At 39.6% G+C, this 18,785-nt stretch overlaps 1 protein-coding gene across 1 annotated transcript in view; it reads left to right on the top strand.

Annotated features, from left to right (window-relative positions):
* TPK1 (thiamin pyrophosphokinase 1) overlaps positions 1–18,785 on the top strand; it is a 284,733-nt gene that overhangs the window by 43,714 nt on the left and 222,234 nt on the right. The window contains exon 2 of the mRNA XM_031047165.2: positions 14,232–14,306. Within this exon, the coding sequence (XP_030903025.1) occupies positions 14,232–14,306 (75 nt within the window). The remainder of the gene's footprint in view (positions 1–14,231; positions 14,307–18,785) is intronic.

Below are 18,785 nucleotides of genomic sequence, written 5' to 3'. Positions count from 1 at the left end.
GCAACAGTTATTTGTTGTTATGATTTTCTGGTCTGGACTCCTATTTCCCATGCAGAAACCCACCAGTTTCAGATGGACTGTGTCTAGTTTTGCCCTGGTGGGTATCAGTGTAGACTGAAGTTTATAGCTGAGCTGGGATGAAAACCCTGGGGAGATAATTTCAGACTTTTAACTTATTCACCAGAGAACACTGTTTCTCATACAAATTGCTACAAATCTCTGTGCTTAGTGAGGCCAACTGTGAAATGAGAATAATCATGCTTATGCACCTTTGTAAAGTGATTTTCAGATCTCCAAATAGAAATGGAAGTTCAAAGTGTTATTATTAAGTACATTTTCCACATGGGGTAATGAAGAAGAGAGGCTTAGATCTTTTTCTTAGAATCTTTTCCCAAAAGGTATGAACTCGCTGATCAGGGTGTATTTTCTGTGCCTCCCTGGATCTGATAAACAGCTGATAAAATCTTATACAGCTAATGTTTAGTTTGCGTAAATTGTGCATTTAGATTCTCGGCTATAATTTCTCCTTTAAGTTGAACCAGATGTTGCTTAACACATGAAAATGCTCATTGAGATGTCAACCATTTAAGGTTTTAAGGAAACTTATTTTAGGGGGTGACTGTAGCCTGTTAGATGATCCATGGATCTATAAATTCAACTGTTCATGAACTGTTAGTTCATGAAGCAGATGAGGGTAGCCAAAGGTTTCCTCATCCAATCAAATTACAAAAATCATTAGATTAAGAAATAGTAATAAACATGATACTGTCTTAATCACCTTTCTGCTTTTAATCCTTTAGGAGTTGGATGTTCAAGTGTAGATTCTTTGCTCTAAAGGCCCCAAAATTGCTTTAAATAAATGAAAGTTAATATTAGGACTATACATGGGACACTGTTAACACTGAAAATGTCAAAATTCCATTGTTTTCCATATCTGTCAAATACTGTGAAGTTCAAGCCCTTGAAGCGCTGTCAGCACTTGCCTGTTAAATTTCAGTTTCCTGTTGAAAGTACCAGTATGATTCAGGTTGCACTGGCTTTTGTGAATAGGTCACATACTCACTAGAATACTGATTCAGCAGAGCTTCTGGTGGCAAATCCAAACACTGTTAAAGTGGAACCAAGTGTGTAGTGTCCCTGGAATGAATAAGGTGGCTTTAGGTTTAAATCTAAGCTTACACTACAAGCGTTATTTTGGTGGCTTTTTTGAGTGGGTCACTGGTATTTCAGACTGGGTGTGCTGAGGTGTTTTGGTCAGTGAGTTCTAGGTACTTATTTCTCAGTACCATTCTGCTTGAGGCTGTGATGAGGTGTGGACAGCTGTGCACGCTGAAAAGGTGAAGCCTTTAGAAAGAAAACGTTAAAGCTGGAGAGAAACGCAGTTCTATGCGGAGCATTTGAAGGATCACAAAAAGCTATGGGTGAAATAGCAGTGTAAGCACTGGGATATGCATTGAGGTCCACTTTAAATAGTCAAATAAAGCAGAAGGCATCAGGATGAAATTATTTTATGATGGTCTTTATATTCACTGCAGGAGAAGCAATAAAGATATTTACAATGCAAAGTTGTGCATAAGGAACCTAACTTAGGTCTCGGAAAGAGATATTGCTTATTTAAAAAGAGATGTTTGCTATGGCAGTCATGTTACTTTTCTGCTGTATGGATTTATGGTTTTGAAATGGTTATGCCCCATAACTCTTAATTAAGCTTGACAGGTTTAGTATTGAAATTGAAGGAGCTGGTTGGAAAGACAGTTTGCAAACAAGGGCCTCTCTTAATGGTCCCAGAGCTTGTCTTTGTTTACAGGCTTTACTGTATTGTGGAGGAAGGAAGCAAGTAGCAGTTACATTTCATTTTACATGATCTGCAGCATGTCAAAGGAAGGGACTATAAACAAGCACAAGTGGCTTGTAATAAAAGCAGTTATCATAGACTTTGTGTACTGACTAAACCCACCAAACCTTACTTGTGTGATAAGTATCTTATGGGAATGGATTGACATCATGATTTGGTGGGACTACTTGTGTAAGCAGTCTACTTACAGGCATGTTGTGAATGCTCCATCCCTGGCGGTGTTCAAGGCCAGGTTGGACAGAGCCTTGGATGACATGGTTTAGTGGGAGGTGTCCCTGCCCATGGCAGGGGGGTTGGAACTGGATGATCTTAAGATCCTTTCCAACCCTAACTATTCTATGATTCTGTGATTCTATCTTGTAAGGGTCCTGCTTTCTTGTGAGCTTGTATTTGCTGGATATGGTATCCTGTTCTACCAGGTTAGGAAGTGATCCCTCTAATTCTGTCAGACCATTTACTTTCAAAGGGCTTTTTCAATCTTGCTTAAAAGTTAAATAAAGGAAGTATAGCTCTCATTCTGAAACTTTCAACAGTAATTAACTATTTTATACTTCTAGAAGAAACATCAATATTTCAGCAGTGTTCTTTTGTTTCTCTATAATGCAGCAGTTTTATTCCACAATGCAAATTTTGGCCACTTCCTGATCGTAGTAAGCCCACCATAGAGCTCAGTGGAGCTATTCAATCCATAGAACTTTGATTTTAGATCTTATTTTTCTGCCAGATGCAACACAATGACATACTGCAGAATAAAATCTGAAGAGGGACTTTGTCCCAGTTACATAAAAATTCCTTACATGGCTGATGATGTGATGCAGCTTTCAATGACTTTGGGTTTTTTAGTTTTGTGTTTATTTTAACTTGTTTTCTCCAGACGCAGATTTACCTATTTGTAAAATAGGTAGAATTAGGTCTTAAAAATGTTTTGGTAAAAGATGTGGATGTAAAGTTATAGAATGTCCTTATACAGGCAGCAGAACTGAGCTGCCTCCAGTAGGTAAAAAAATTAACTCTAGAAATAATAAAATGAAGCTCATGAAAACAAAATACATTATTTTAGAGGTGAAACCTTTGTGAAGGTTATTGGCAAATTACGGTCCTTGCCTTTCTTTCCTACATCTGTTAAAAGGGATCTCGTTATAATAGTGGAAGATGTTCTCCTCCTCTTTATCATTCTACCAGAATCTTGATGTGGGTTCCTAAACACCCTCACACTGCCACTGCTGCTAGTATGGGCTGTTCTGACCACTCTGGAAGCCCCATTCTTGTTTTGAGCCTTCTGGATAGCACTTGTGACCCTGCATAAGATCCACTCCCTTCAAAGTACAGAAGAACGTGCTTTGGGAATGCAGCAAGACTGAAAAGGTGGTATGGGCATGAAGGTCTTCTCTGGCATCTGGCCCAGAGAGGCATAAGGAGTTGCAGAACCTACTGTCTCAGCATGGATTTTCATCAAAGCATATGGGGTGAGATCCTGGGGATCACTGAGAGTTTTGTCATCAGTCTCACCCATTACAGCTGAGGAGTGAATAATTGATGGTTGCTGAGATCACTTACAGTTTACACAGCTCTTTTAAACTCAGTGAACCTCTTCAGTAGAAAAACAACCAAGTCCAAAGGTCATGATAGTAGCCAGGTTGAATGCTATGCACAGTTAACTAAGTGCTTAATGAGTACACTAGAGTTCAGGACAGTAATATATACTGTATTGCATTGGAATGGCTGAAGGGTAACAGGAAAACAGAGGTTAGTAAAATTGTCCAAACTAGAATTTAGCTAGAAGCTGTCTGTGATTCGTAATGTTAAGATCAGGATGAGAAGCAGAAAGGAATTCTGGTTGTTAGTATTTGCTGACCAGGAGGGTGATCTTCCTGCAGGTCACATAGTGCCTGTTTTCCCATTTCTGAAAATGGGATGTTACTGTATACACTTGCAACATTATACTGGAGCTTAGCCCTTGGGCTATTCAGAAATGCACATATGACTTTGAGCCGCAGTCTACTCGTCTTTAGTGTGGTAGTTAGGCTGTGTATACAGGGCAGATGGAGAATTTGGATATAGAAAGAGTACAATCCATCAGAGTAAGTGTACCAAGAAGAAATCAGGCTGAGCTTGTCAGTGGGAATACCATGAGCAGCAGGAAGAATGAAGCATCTAAAATCATGCTCTGTTGGATTTAGACATCTTATGCTGTGCTGCAGAAAGTTATTTCCTCCTCTTGTGACTCCCCAAGTGCCAAATCTTCTGAAGACAGTGAGAGAACCACTCATCTCAAAAATACCCCACAAAACCAGAGATTGTGCTTTTCTCTGTAAGCCCATCACACATTAGATAGGAGGCAACTGTGGCTATAAGGTTCTTGTAACACAATGGTGAAGTAATTAGAGGATTGAAAGGTGTGGAAGAGGTTTTGACAAGTCAATGCTGGAGCTCAAAACTGTATCCAGGTTAATGGACTGCAACCAGACTTCCATGCTGTTTAATTGTTTTATTAAAATAATTCAATTTATTTAACTTGTGCAGCAAGAAGGGAAGAATCTGCTTCCCTGAGAATAACGTGTCTGGGGAGGAGACTGAAGATTTGGATGTCAATTTCCTCTCATAGAGAAGGAACCTGAGTGTGGGGCATCAGCCTCCAGAGGGAGTGCTCCAACTATTCATCTGTGCTCATGAAAGCTCCTTCTCGCTTCTTAGAAAGGAAACCAGATCTATTAGGTGTGCTCTGAGAACAGCTACTTCAAACATGTCCTTCAGATGAGATCAGTAAAGAAAATGTCTAGTTGGTGGACAGCGGTGTTTTGAGGTCAAAGGAGGCATTAGGTTATGTCAGCCTCTTAATTTTAGGTGCATCTCAGTACGGATGGAGATGAGACCTTTATGTGCATGGGAAATATTAATGCCAATAACTGATGTGTCAGTGTAGTGCTTGGTGGCAAGCAGAGCCAGGGGGTTTGAGTGCTGAGCAGTCAGGCACTTACATGTTCATGTGGATCTTTGGTCAGTACTCTCATATGTAAATCATTAGGTATCCATTAAATTTTGTGAATCCTATAAAAAATACCTAAACACATCTGTTGATCATAGGTAAAATAAGATGGCATTATACTGTTTGCAGAGCTGAGGGTTTGCTGAGGGTATTGTGCTTTATATCAGTTTGCCCAAAGAGACTACTGACATCTGCCTTCTCTGCCTTGTGATTCCTTGAAGTCACCTTACTCTTGCAGCATGCAGATTAAGCTGACAATAACAGCTGAAGTTCTCAAGTGAGACACAGAGTTTGTATGTTTAATTGTATCCCTGGAAATAGAGACATCCCAGACAACAAGTATTGTTACCATGGTGTAGACAGAGAATGCGATGCTGTGTTTTTATAATGCAAGAATGACATTATGTTAGATGTGGCTATTAAACAGCTAGAAAGTGAGCTACTGTCTTGGGTTTTCATTTAACATTGGAACTTACTTGAATAGCAATAGCAGTTTGGGAGAGCAATAAAGAGGAAAGTCAGTGGTTAGAATCATAGAATACTTAGGTTTGGAAAGGACCTTAAGATCATCAAGTTCCAATCCCCCTGCCATGGCCAAGGACACCTCACACTAAACCATGTCACCTGAGGCTCTGTCCAGGCTGGCCTTGAACATGGCCAGGGATGGAGCATTCACAACCTCCCTGAGCAACCCATTCCAGTGCCTCACCACCCTTACAGTAAAGAACTTTCTCCTTATATCCAATCTAAACTTCCCCTGGTTAAGTTTTAACCCATTCCTCCTTGTCCTATCACTACAGTCCCTAATGAAGAGTCCCTCCCCACCATCCCTGTAGGCCCCCTTCAGATACTGGAAGGCTGCTCTGAGGTCTCCACGCAGCCTTCTCTTCTCCAGGCTGAACAGCCCCAACTTTCTCAGTCTGTCTTCATATGGGAGCTGCTCCAGTCCCCTGATCATCCTCGTGGCCTCCTCTGGACTTGTTCCAACAGTTCCATGTCCTTTTTATGTTGAGGACACCAGAACTTCACACAATACTCCAAGTGAGGTCTCACAGGAGCAGAATAGAGAGGCAGGATCACCTCCTTTGACCTGCTGGTCATGCTCCTTTTGATGCAAAGGATGTAACGAAACTCCTAAAGCTTCTTTAAAATGAAGATATTTTATTAGCTTTTGGAGGAAAAAAGGTCAAAACTAGAAACCAGTGTTTTACAGTAATTTGTGTTTATTTTTCAGATAAATGGAAATATTATGGATTTAAGCTCCAATCCTAATGCTCTCTGTCTAGAAATTTTAAACAGCAAAGTCAAATATAACACTATCAGTATTTTAATAGGAAGCCTGTATGTCTAATTCTTGTCTTTTAAGAGCTTCTAATTGGTATCAAACTTAAAAGGTGTAAAGTGGGTGGGTGCTGTCTCAGAAGAGGACCTGAATGATGTTCTATACACTTACTTGTCTATCTTTTTTGCATCACCAGGCAATTTGAGTCAAACCAGGAGTCTTGAAAACTGGAAGGGTGTAACTGGTTAGGTGGTAACATCTCAGATTTAAAAACCCATAAACCTGCTGCTTCCAGCTAATTCTGGATTTTGTTGTGCCAGGTTGAAATTGAAGTCCTGTTTGCACAAAGCACAGAATGATGGTGGTTGGTCCAGCAACATCTCTGAAACAAGCAGCAAAACCAGGCCAAAGATCTTGCAGTAGTGAATAAGCCATCTATCAGTGTGTCTCTCCAAGAAACACATTGTACCTTGTTCATGTACCTTGTTACCTCCCTAGAGTGATTTGTTACTGAGATGGGTTTATTTTCAAATGAGAGGTGGTAATGGGGCACAAGCATCATTTCCATATATGTAATAGTAAGAAATGTTATTGTTATGATCTGTATTTAAACAGGCAGTTCTTATGATTCAGTTCAGTTGAGTGTTGCCCTGGAGAGTTGAATCCCGCCATGAAGTTTCTTTGCAATGCTGGACAAGTTATCTATAACTTAAGATTGACTACTGGGAAACATGTGTGATCTTATTCTGCTTGACCCCTCTGAGGTATTTGACATATAAAGAGCAGAAGTCCCAAGCACTCAGAAATGCAGCTATGAACTATAGGAGTTTTTATTAAAAGAAGTGTCCTGTCACATACTGAAATGAAAAACAGTCCTCACAGTCTCCAGAGGAGCACCAGGATCAATTGACAAGTTTTCATTGCAAGGCATAGCACTGTTCTATTCAGTAGTAGTAGTCAATAACGTAGGTGGGTTATCCTGTGTGTGTGTGTCCCTGTTTGTGACTTATTGTGGAAAAATTAGTTGGTTTGAATTCATCCACATAAACTCTTGTAGAGGGCTCTCCAGAGAATACTACACTGAGGCTTGTCAATAGGACTGTTTGCACAAATCCACCCGTTCTTGTTTCCTACTCCTCTTGCTGGAATTTACCTAGAGAATTAAAAGCTGTGAAATACTTAAAAATCAATAGAATTTACATGAAAAAATTAACACTAAAATGCATGGGGAGGGGAAGCCAAGCCTGTGCATGGAAAGCAGCTGGGTATGCATATTTGATTTATTCCTTCAATAAGTCTGAGAACATGTTCGTAAGGTCTGTGATCCTTTTGCATAATTTGTGCTTGTTTATTATTGGACTTGTCACTCTTAGGGGGAAAATTAAATTGCTTGTTTAGAGGCTTGGGATTCACTGTGAGTAAAATGCAGCTACACAATGTTTTCTAAATAGTGGCTATAATTAATACAATAGCCCAAGCTTAACTGTTTCTCTGAATTAAAGCAGGCAACTGCCTTGTTAGCGAGAGCACAGATGTAGGGAGTGGATTTTACTGACTTGAAAGAAGTTTTTCTGTTTTCAAAGTGGCAGTTCTGTAGGGGTTGTGAAACTTTGTACATGTTGAAGCATTTATCATTCAGTGTTGATTTGAAATGATGGTTTTTAGATTCCCCAGGATTGCAGCAGAGCACTGGATTTCCTGGTGAAGGGAAGGGGAAAGCTTAGTTCAAGAGAATAGCAGAGTGAGGAGTGGTTTTGTGTAAGGTGCCCTGTTTGTTCACTAGAAAGTAAGGTTTTATTTTGAGAGGTAACCTTAAAAAGTAGTACCTTAGAATTCAGTGTTAAGTGTTTTTCCAAGGATTTATAGTGCAGATAAGCTTAAGTGTTGGATTGAGCTTCCCCTCATCTTCCACATACATAGTAGTTGTCATCAATGAGTTGCCAAGGACAGTAATTTATGAAATGAAAATCTTGTGAGGCAGAAATCAACTTTCCAGAATAGCTGCTGCATCAGCAAGGGAATTGGGTGTTAGGAAGTTCACCTGTGTATTAGGTAGGAAATTACAGGTAGTGCTGTTTCAGTGTCTAAGAGAAGACAAAAAACCAAAAAGCAACACAACGGAGAAACCCTTTTGGGAACTGAGGGGTGCTCCCTCCTGTGATGGAGTCATTCTTCTTAGTTTTTGTGTAATCAAACATTTACTCCATTTCTGATGTGGAGGCTGTTCCAATTGAGTGTGCTTGGGAAGTGGATGGTAGCTCTTAAAACAACCCCTGAATGAAATGGTCTATTTCAATAGGCCGGCAAGTAGTTCCTTCCAGAGCATCAGTTTTGGTCTTAACACTTTGGAATGGGTGCTTACTTGGAAGAAAATTGTGCAGATTTGGTACTGCTCCCCCAAATTCCTTTATTTTAGTTTTAAACCCAAACGTTCTCTGCATTTAGGAAACACCTGAATATGTGCTGAGCATCTCTTTGCTCTTTCATAAAGACAGGATTTAAAAACAAGGCAATAAATTGCCATTATTTTAGTGGAAACTCTGAATGTTCCGAATTTTTATTTTCCGGTGATGGATGGAACAAGCAGCCCATTAGGACTGCACTAAAATACTGCTGAATGTCAAAGAAAAAGCTAACTGTGTTGCTACAACTGATACAGCAAAACGAACAAAGTTTCACCAGGAAGCTTTCTGAGGTTGCAGTGAGCAGTTAGAATATTCTTCCTTGCTCTATGTTGAACACTACCATAATTTTCTGCCACTGGAGGCAGCAGCAGGTACCATCTTGGTGTCCTTCTCTTACTGATGTAACAGAACATTCAGGTGTAATCACTGGCATTTTTCTAAACGAGCCTTCATTTAAGTGAGAATGTGGGCTCCTTTAATGCAGTAGTATTCTTCAACTAGCCATGTTCCTAGTCTGAGGAATATCAGTATTAAAATCTTGTTTCCTGAAGTGTTTGTTAAAATTGTCCATACTGGTTCATTATAATGAATGACGTTTTTCTTGATGTCATAATTCATACTTTGTAAGCTCACTTGTTATTATTCTGTTAGTGACAACTGCTTCACCAGTAACGGAAGCTCCCATTCCAGCTTTTGCTTGACCAAGTAATGTCTAGCACTACACAGAAGCCAAGTTTTTTGATACACAGTGTATATTAAGAAGAATTTTGAAGTAAAAGTGACATTTTGTACATTTTTGGTAGATTGCCTTTTAATTTAATAGGAGAGTTTAATGTGTTAATTAAAAAAGAAGCACACACAAACCCAAACCCCAAACCAACAACATCATAGCAAGTTGCTGCAGTAATTTTCCTTTCATGATCTGTAACCTTATCTTCAGTGTAGTTCTGCATGAACATTATCTTATGTTTGCTGGTTTTATCATCTGCTGTCTTTAGCGTTTAAGATAGGCTCCCACTAAATGTAATTGATGTGGAATTCTTAGAATCACAATTTCAATGCTAATTCTTTTGCAGCAGAAGAAACTTCAGCTGCTGTATGAAGAGCTGTCTCAGCCTGTTGCTCTGTCTTTTATCAGTGTCACTCTTTTGGAATTGTGAAATAATGCCTTGTCCCTTCCCAGCTACTCTGACATTTAGTGCCTGTTCATTTAAAGCACAAACCTGTGGGGCAGGGATTTCCTGAATGATGCTACTGGAAACCAAATCACTTCTTTCTATTTTATATCCGAGAAAGTAGATTTGATGTCATTGTGTATTTGGACTCCCATCTATGATATGATTAGGAATATGCGTAGCCCAAATTTCTGCAGTATCTTTTCAAGGGGTCTTGGTTAGTATCTTGGCTATCTAGATGTATTTCTACCAGGACAGAAATTTTCTGAACATTTATAATCATTCAAATTTCTAGATTAATGGTAAAATCACTCTGTCCCCTGTACTAACTGTATCTTTCCTCCTTCCTCCTCTGTACTAAATCTGCTTCTTCATGGAATGTTCTTGGTAGATTGTAGGAAAAGAAAGGAAAGGAGAAAAGAAAAGAAAAGGAGAAAAGCACAAATTCTAAACAATGAACTGAACTACGAGTTGCTTGGGTGGAAGCTCTGACTTTGGAGTCATTCTTGGTTAGCACCTTAAGACATGTTGGTATCCTAGCACACCGTATCCCCCGTTGTGTGTTACCACTTACATCATTTCACAGAGACTGGGAGTAGCAGTGATCTTTCCCCAAGGCCTTCTTGTTTGAAGCAATGAAAGCTTTTCCCCCTCAGGAAATCCAGCATGAATATATTTATTTATTTAATTATTTATTTACATGGTGTGAGGAGTACCTCACATCATGCAAATTACTTCCAGCAATATTATTCTAACACTGGAAGGAAACAAAGAAAGGGCTTATATTATTTCATAGGCTACTGGAGGAAAGGTTGTCTTTAAAAATATATCTGCCTTTTGCACATGCTTTCCGACAGCCATACGGCTTGAAGACTGGCATGTGACAAGGGGAAATCAATAAAAAATGTATAATGATATTATAAATATTTATAGAATAGCTGGATGAGTAGAATGTGATAGGGAGAAGCCAAGGAGGCTTTTAGAATAGCAAATGTGTGCTCCAAAATATATTGGAATTCTTCCGAGTGAGTTAAAACGGGTAAAAAGGCATTGCATAGGCTGTCAGACACATTCACAACACCTTTGATTCAAGTTCTCTCTAAGCAGTGGCAAGAAAAACTTTGTCAAAGAAGTGCAGCTAAAGAAAAGTTGGGAAGCAGAGAAAGGCAAAAGATTTCAGAAAGAGTTAGGTTATTCCCTGATGGTCCCGGTAGGGACTTGTAGGGATTGTTGATGGATTGATCAGCAACCTAAGAAAGTAAGGAAGTGTTTCTTTGTGCTTCCAGCAGGATTAAAATGATCCAGCTTTATTCAAGGACTAGGAATTGTCCAAGTCTGCTAAAAGATTTGTTTAATTATATTTTTGCATCTAACTGGCTGTTGCTGTACTTGTGCAAATGTTAATACAAATGTCTGTAAGTTGTGCCTCTAAGACTGCAAAGTTTATCAGCAAAACAAGCTTGGGAACAAATTTGGTTCCCTAAATGCAAGTAAACATTTCCTTTAGTCATCCTTCTGTCCTCCTGTCCTGTAGAAACTGGGCCCTACCACACGACTTATTCCTGTGCAAGGGGACTTGTATTGAGGGATTTGGCTCCAGTCATTCTCTGCGTTGATGTAAACATCAAGAATAAGCTGGAGGTTTTATTTGGAGGAATTAATTCCTTTCTGCTTGTGCTGCAGATGGCTGAATTTGCTCAGTCTGCAAAAGCTGTGGGAAAAGTACATCAGGAAAGAGAGAATTATACTGAAAATGGAAGAAACTGTGCAAGAGACCATCTTGTTCCTCCTTTAACAACAGGCCAAAAAAAGCTTCTTCAGTGGAGATACCCATAACTGAGGACGGGTTGTTTTTGCTCCTGATTTCTTGCTTTCAGAATTCTCTTTCCCATTAGTCCAACCAGAGCACAATTTTGTTAATGGTTGGGTCAGGGTGCTAATTATCACTGTGAAAAATGGATGGGCAGACAGGCCAGGAGATAGATGCTTCCTAATTTGTTAAGGGCTTTTAAAGATAAATGGCTTTGAAGTAGATTGGTTTTCAAACGAATAGCCAGTAGAGTGCTTGGAGCTGTGGCACAGTGAGCTCTCATCAGTTTTTCTCAGAGTGATGGATGTTGCATATTCCATCCATTGACGTGGTCTTTGCCATCAGAAGTCCCAGTTTATTAGGAGTTTTTAGGGCAATGGTTGTACGTTATTGCAACCCAATTTTATTAATGTTTCACATCTACTGAGGACTGAGCCCTTTGTGCAGCTTTATATAAACTCAGCGAACACCATTAATATATTGACATTTAGGCTCACTTTAGTAACATTAATCAGAGCATGTTATCATGCATTAATTGCAGTGGTTTGAAGTGACTGGAACAGTCACTTTGCTAAAAGCAGGGGAAACAATAATTTACATTTCTCTACTTTTTCAATCTGGAGCTGTGCTTAAGAAACCCATCCCAAACCCACCCCATAACATACAACCCTCCCTCCTAATTGTGTGTGCTGAGGGCATCTACCTCTACTTCTCTGCAACAGCTGAACAAGAACTAGCAGCTCTTACAGGCCTTACTGGAAACTGCTGGAAGTGTCATCTTTGATAATCAGCCTCTGAAGTCTCTGTGTGGACACATACAGCCAGGCCTTGGCTTCAAAAACATGTCTTAATATGTAACAAGAATCCTCCTGATGTGCAAAAAAAACCCCTAAAAATCTACTGTGTTTTCATATGCTGATATGGCTTAAGGGTTTAAAACACACTGAAATGCCATTTGTGATTCACCAGCAGGAATAGGTTTCCAACACCTGTGTCTGTATTATCATATCAGTAAAAGAAACATGTTTCTTGGCTCTCTTCAGTGCAGGGCACCACTGGGTGATTATATTTAATGTAAGGAGTTGGCAGCCTTTCTCGCTTAACCATCATTAGGAGATCTGCTGCTGAGGTCCCATTTTGTGAGGCAGCTGGAAATTGGCACTTAGTTTGAATGTATTGTTTTCTACCTTTCTCTTAAAGTTCAAGGACAAGGCAAAACACTTCAGACTATGCAAAGAATAAGGCTGTGCTCACTTTCTTTCTTTCCTTGGTCCTTTGACCTCTTAGTTCTTTTCTAAGTAAGTTTATTCCCTAAGTGAAATTATTCCCCTAGATAGAGACGAATTAAATAGAAGTGTGGACCATGTCAGCAATGATGCAACTGGAAGACATGAGGGGAAAGGTATTTGAAAGCACCACACAGAAGACAGCTGCGATAAGCATGTAGACTTTTTACTGGAGTAAAAATTACCTAAGTCTTCGGTAGTGTTTCTCTTGGTGCTTAAAAAGGAGGACAAGACTGCTACTTCTGCTTTAGGCAACTGAGGTGTGGAATGGGGTCAGTAGTGAAACCTTAAATCACTCAAAAGGCAAGATGCAGAATAGTTCCTGCTGACTCTGAATTACATTCGTTATTTTAAGTATTGTACCCTCCTTACTCCCACCCTAAGATGTTCGTGCACCTTCTGGACTTCTGCTGCCTGGTTTTCCTCTTGTAATGTTGTATGGCTTAAACCACAGCTTTACCTCTAACCTTCTGCTATACTGGATCTGCTGGAAAGTCCAAAAGACTTTCTTGTGATAGAGGTTTTCTTTGCTCAGTTACAGTGGCTTCACATGACCAAATAATACTTCATTAACCTGATGGCCTAAGGATATAAAGCTCCAGGGGAAACCTGTATTCCTATATCATTGGCAAGATAATTAGGAAGTGGAATAGTGCAAATCTCACTCCAGGCAACCGTCTTGAGATTTAAGTTTTTATTCTGAAGCCAAAGTGGTTGTGTCATAAATCCTTTTATATTTGGGCTTTTATATTTTCAAGTTTATTGTTGACCTTCACAATGAACATATTGCTAGAGCAGGAGGCTTTAGGAGCCCAATTAAGTTGGGCTGGTAAACCCACTGAGGTTTTTAGTCCATGGTGTCACAGGCTTAAGTTTGGTTTAGCTCGCTTTGATTTTAAGCTCCTTGGGCATGGTTTTTCATTCTGTATGTGTAAAGTATCCATGAGACTGTATCTACCACAGTTAGAGCTTCTACATGATATGAAAACATAGGCACGAAAGCTGTTGGTGGCAGAAACAGTTCTGCATCAATCAGGAGAGTGGAATATTGGACTTAGATTAGAGACAGCTTCATATGGAGTCAGCTACAGCCTTCCCGGTTAATAGAGGCCAGGGGGAAGCTCATATCAGTAAATGCTGCATCCAGGCAGCAGCAGCAAGCAGGAGATTAAACGTGAGAGCTGTATGGATGTGGTGTCCTGTTGAGGATGGCCTTCTGTGAGTAAAAGTCACTTAGAAATTAAAAGTTTAGCAAAACTCTACCAAGTAAAAGGTGTCTAATGAAGTTTGGCAGCTTTTCTCTCTGAAAAAGAAGCAAGGAAATTAGTGGGGTTGCTCTGAGGTGGTTGGACTAAAAATTAATATGGCAAAAGCAGAATGAAGGGGAAAAAATCAATATTCTTCCTAATAAGAACCAACATTTATTTTACAGGAAACCTGAAGTTTTGCCTTCTGATTCTGAACCAGCCGTTCAACAAAGGTCATTTTCATTGTCTGTGGAGCAGAGGTAATAATAACTTACATACATCTTCATTTGCTTATTTACTTAGCTGCTACCCAGCTAATGTACTTCATGTCTCTTGAATTGCAATGTGGCAATTTCCTCTAAAGTAGAGCAGCCTTCTGGTGCGGGTGTGAATCGGCAGAATATGTCCCTTGCTGCAGGATGCAGCAAATGAGCTGATTATGCAAATTCTGCATCTCTGCATTGCTTACGTCAGTGGGATCTTTATGGCCTGAGCTGGGTGAGACTGTAGCTTTTCAGAGGCATCTTAGGAATGATCATTGTTTTGCTGACAAAGTGTAGTAGATCAGTGGTGCATTTAAAAAGTCTGGAAGCGAAAGTTCCCTTAAAGGTCATCAGTGAAATGTGTTCATTTTCATCAAAATAAAATGAACCGTGTAGATATTATGTTGTAAAAGCAGTGGGAATTTGTGTGCGTGTCAGAAATATGCAGATCAGATTTCACTGCCCCTTTGTTTAATAAGCACAGTGCTAATCATTGTCTCTGCTATGATAGCTGTACATTAACTGACGTTTTGTCGAGATATGTAAATCTTCATAAGCTTGGAGCTATTAATTCCTCCAGTGCAGAAATGTAGTCCTGCAGAAGCTTTCTGACAAACCACAGGAACCATCTCTAACTTGTTATCAGGCTCGGAACCTTGTGGAGAAGAGAGATTCGTCTTAACTGACTGGGGCAGATACAACTATTTGATTTCACCATAAGGGCTGGCAGGAGGTAGTTGTACAGGGAAAAGGAATTGGAGCAAGGGATGAAGTGGGCAGGATGTGTTACATCACCTAATTCCAGTAAACCTAAATTACATGCCTATATAGGCAGACAAGGAGAAAAGGAGACACTTGCATGGGATGAAGCAGCGCATCTGAATGAGTACTGTACCCCAGATAGGCTCTTTCAGTATCATCAAGAATTGCTCAGTGGAAGGGCCATCAAGTTTCTAGATGTGTTTCCACATATTTTTTTATTTACAGTATGTCTTTCAGTGTATCTTTTGTATTAAATAATGAAGGGGAGAAGGGTAGTTATTTTGATCTTACTTCTTTGTCCCACCCTTCCTGTGTTTTTAAGGTTGAGGTTAAAAGAGACAACAAACCAGATGTGCACAGTTACTGAATGGCAGTATTTAGTGTCTTGTAGTACTCTGCATGTGTTGCTTGATATGTTATGTTAATCATACTTTTTTGTCTATTCAGGGGGATTTTAAGTCTTCCTTTTTGCAATTAAACCTGGGCAGGGTGACCTTTGGGGCATGGAGTGTGAATCCAGGACATGGTTTTGGCAATGCCTGACAAACAATGCTAGTGGAGTAATGTAGGTGTCAGCAGTCTTGTTCCCCCTGGGTTCCTGCTTCTGAAGGAGTTGCAGCAGAGACTTGCAGGACTAGGAGAATCTGAAGGTTTTGGTATGTGAACTGAAGGAAGTTCTGAAAGAATGAAACATACTTAGAAACAGTACTTGATGACCAGCTGTATGTGCTTGAAATCTCACAAAGGGGTGTGAGAAGAAAACAGTGGGGCTGTTGATCCACAGAATATTGGCAGCTACACAAACTGGGGGGAAAATGGAGTGAAAAATGCAGAGGAAAAAAGAAAGATAAAATATTGACTGACTTCTCTAAGTTACAGCAGTGTTGGATGTTACTGAGTACACAAGTGTTATTTTTTCAAGTAGGTTTCGTCCTATCAAAGTATGTTGTTCCATTAGTCCTGTCACTTTAATGTCAAGTAAAACTGAAGGTGTGATGTGATATGTCCTGAGTTTAAAAAAAAATCCCATCATATTGGTAAGTGTGGCTATTCTAGGTTAAAATCATCCCAGGTGTAACTGCTCTTGACCTCAAGAAGAAGCAATTGCAGTTAATTAGCCTTTGTCTTATTACAGACTTGTATGAAATCTATTTTTACTGACATACTTTCAGAGCATCTATTTCAGTCTGTACAAGTTTGTATGAACTTCCTTCCCGTGCTTTGTGAAGGACAGTGAAATCTGATTTCTTCACTTCCAGGAACAGCTTTTACCAGTGGATAAGTGACAAGAGTGAAGTAGTATAAGCTAAACACTATCATGGTTCTAGTCTATTATATTCATTACTGTGGTGAACCAATCTAGAACATGTTATCTTTGCGTAAGGTAGAGTCATAACAATATTAGTGCTGTCCTAAAGGCTGGATAGATGAAATGCTGAAGAAGGGATAGTTTGCAGAAGCAGGATGAAGAATATTATCGCAGGAATCACTGGTAGATCACTGAGGGCTTTATTTGGTATAGAGAGGAGGGAACAAACCAAGTGAAGAGGATAGGTAAGGGGAAAAGGTCTTATAGTAAGTGGAGCTGATATAAGGAGACTGAATGTGGGAAGGTAAGGTAGATGCGAAAGGTTGAGAATACACTGTGGGTAAGCACAAGGCTGGGTACACTGGTCAGATCCATCAAAAGTGCTTGACTGTAGCTGTTGATACAGCTATTTTTACCAGTGAAAGTTGTACAGCTTCACTTTCAGCTTATCCTAACAGTGGAAAATATCTCGAGGAGACAGGACTCAGCTCTTCTCAGAGCTGCTTGTTTCTGCGTCCAAGCTCCTATAAGGAAGACTGGATCCAGTGGGGCCTTAATAACCCTGTGTCGCATCCTAAATTCCTGCTTGTATTTTCAGCATGTTTTTAGCTACTGTTTTTAATTCTGTTTAACAGGAAAATGGGTATGGAAATAATCCAGTTTACATTAATCTCTAAGACTACTTAGCAAGTGGTTTCAAATGTAAATGTGTTTTAAATGGAAAGGACTGTGGGTTGAAAGTCTGAAGCTGTCTCAGACATTACATTTGCAAAGTACAGAGGCCCAGGTTTTAGTGGCTGAAAACAGAAGGGGTTGTCTGGAGAGTAAATGCAAGTTCCAGAGATTTTGATTCAGCTCGTTAAAATCTCTTTAATCAGAAATTCAATTACTTATTTATGCCAAGCATTTCCGCAGTGTCTAGCGATCACAAGTGCTTCTGTTTATTTGATGTCTCCCTAGTGAAGTACCAGGAAAGGGGCAGAATTATTGCAGTGCTAAGAAATCGCCTCTGTGAAATTGTCTCAAGTTCAGGATCTGATGTTGTTTCTTGCTTCTGCAAACATTGCACCTACAAGCTATATTACTCAAATGAGCCAGAATTGTCTTCATGGCCTGGCTTGATTGTAGCATGCTAAATAACTGCATTGAAGAGTACTTTCCATTCTTAAATGTTGACAGTGACTGCTGTGAAGAGCAAGAAGTTACACTCTGAAAAATAAGACTATTTCAAGAATCAGAATAAAATAGCAACATGCTACAGCAATCATAGAGTTCCTGTCAGTGCTGCATTTCTGGAATGGCAGGTTAGCTGTTAAATAGTATCTTTGAATTTGCTTGTTGAGAAAGACATTACAATAGTTCTCTTTTTTTAACATTAGGTTCCACCAAACCTCTGGCTGGGTCTTCTTATATCTGTGGGTTTACTGGTTAATGCAGTTGCAGAATTAAAACACTGGTTAATGCAGTTGCAGAATTAAAACACTGGTTAATGCAGTTGCAGAATTAAAACACTGGTTAATGCAGTTCTTCTTGGCTGAAGAGGAAAACTATTACACTTCTTTAAATATTAGCCATTAGTGCTACAAAATGTCCTTGGCTGATGTACCAGAATAAACTACCAGCATTCTTTTGGAATGGGTTTACTGAATCTGACTTGTGGGATGTGTTTTTAATGTTGGACAAGCAGATGGGAAGGAGTTGTCTATGAGTCCAGGCTGCAAAAATGTCTGTCCTTCAGGAGTACTTCCCTAACGGGTTTCTTTCATGGACCATTCTTTTCAATGAAGGAATCTGGGGTCTAAATATGTCTCATTATGCTGCCCTACCAGCCACTTCTCTGGACACGCATAGTGTGTAGTTATTTTATGGTGCCTTGTAGAGCATGAACATGGGGGACCTCCAGAAAGAAGGAAGTTGTTCACCCTGGAGATTTCAGCCTGTATTTTGGGGGGTTCTGTGTACTGAGACAGCAGGAAGCATACTTTCTACTACAGCAGTCTAATAACTCAAATCCAAACTGTGCTAGATTGTCTTCATGTAAACAGTATTTTCTTACACTGCATCTCCTGCAGCTGCATATCCATAAATTGAATATTTTCAAGTTTCCATTGCTATCAATACTCATTTTACAACAAAGTGGCTATTGGCTTTTAAATAGTATCTTGAATGGGAGGCAACTTTACTTTGAAGGTCAGCCTACTTTTTTAGTGAAAATGCTGCTAGTGAATGGATTGCAAGCACTTGGAGGTGACTGCCAGTTACAAAGTACCTCCTGAGTAATCAAGTAAGGGTGCAAACTTGTATCATGAATTTCAGAGTTATCTGTCATTGAATGCCACGTGCTCCCATGCATTTTATTTTCCATATGCTTTTGTCTGCAATATAGCTAGTAACTGATATTTTGA

The sequence above is a fragment of the Melopsittacus undulatus genome, chromosome 1 (genome assembly GCF_012275295.1).
Source record: "Melopsittacus undulatus isolate bMelUnd1 chromosome 1, bMelUnd1.mat.Z, whole genome shotgun sequence".
Taxonomy (NCBI): Eukaryota; Metazoa; Chordata; class Aves; order Psittaciformes; family Psittaculidae; genus Melopsittacus; species Melopsittacus undulatus.
The sequence above is the reverse complement of the archived record's forward strand: the minus strand, read 5'-3'. Positions and strand labels throughout refer to the sequence as shown.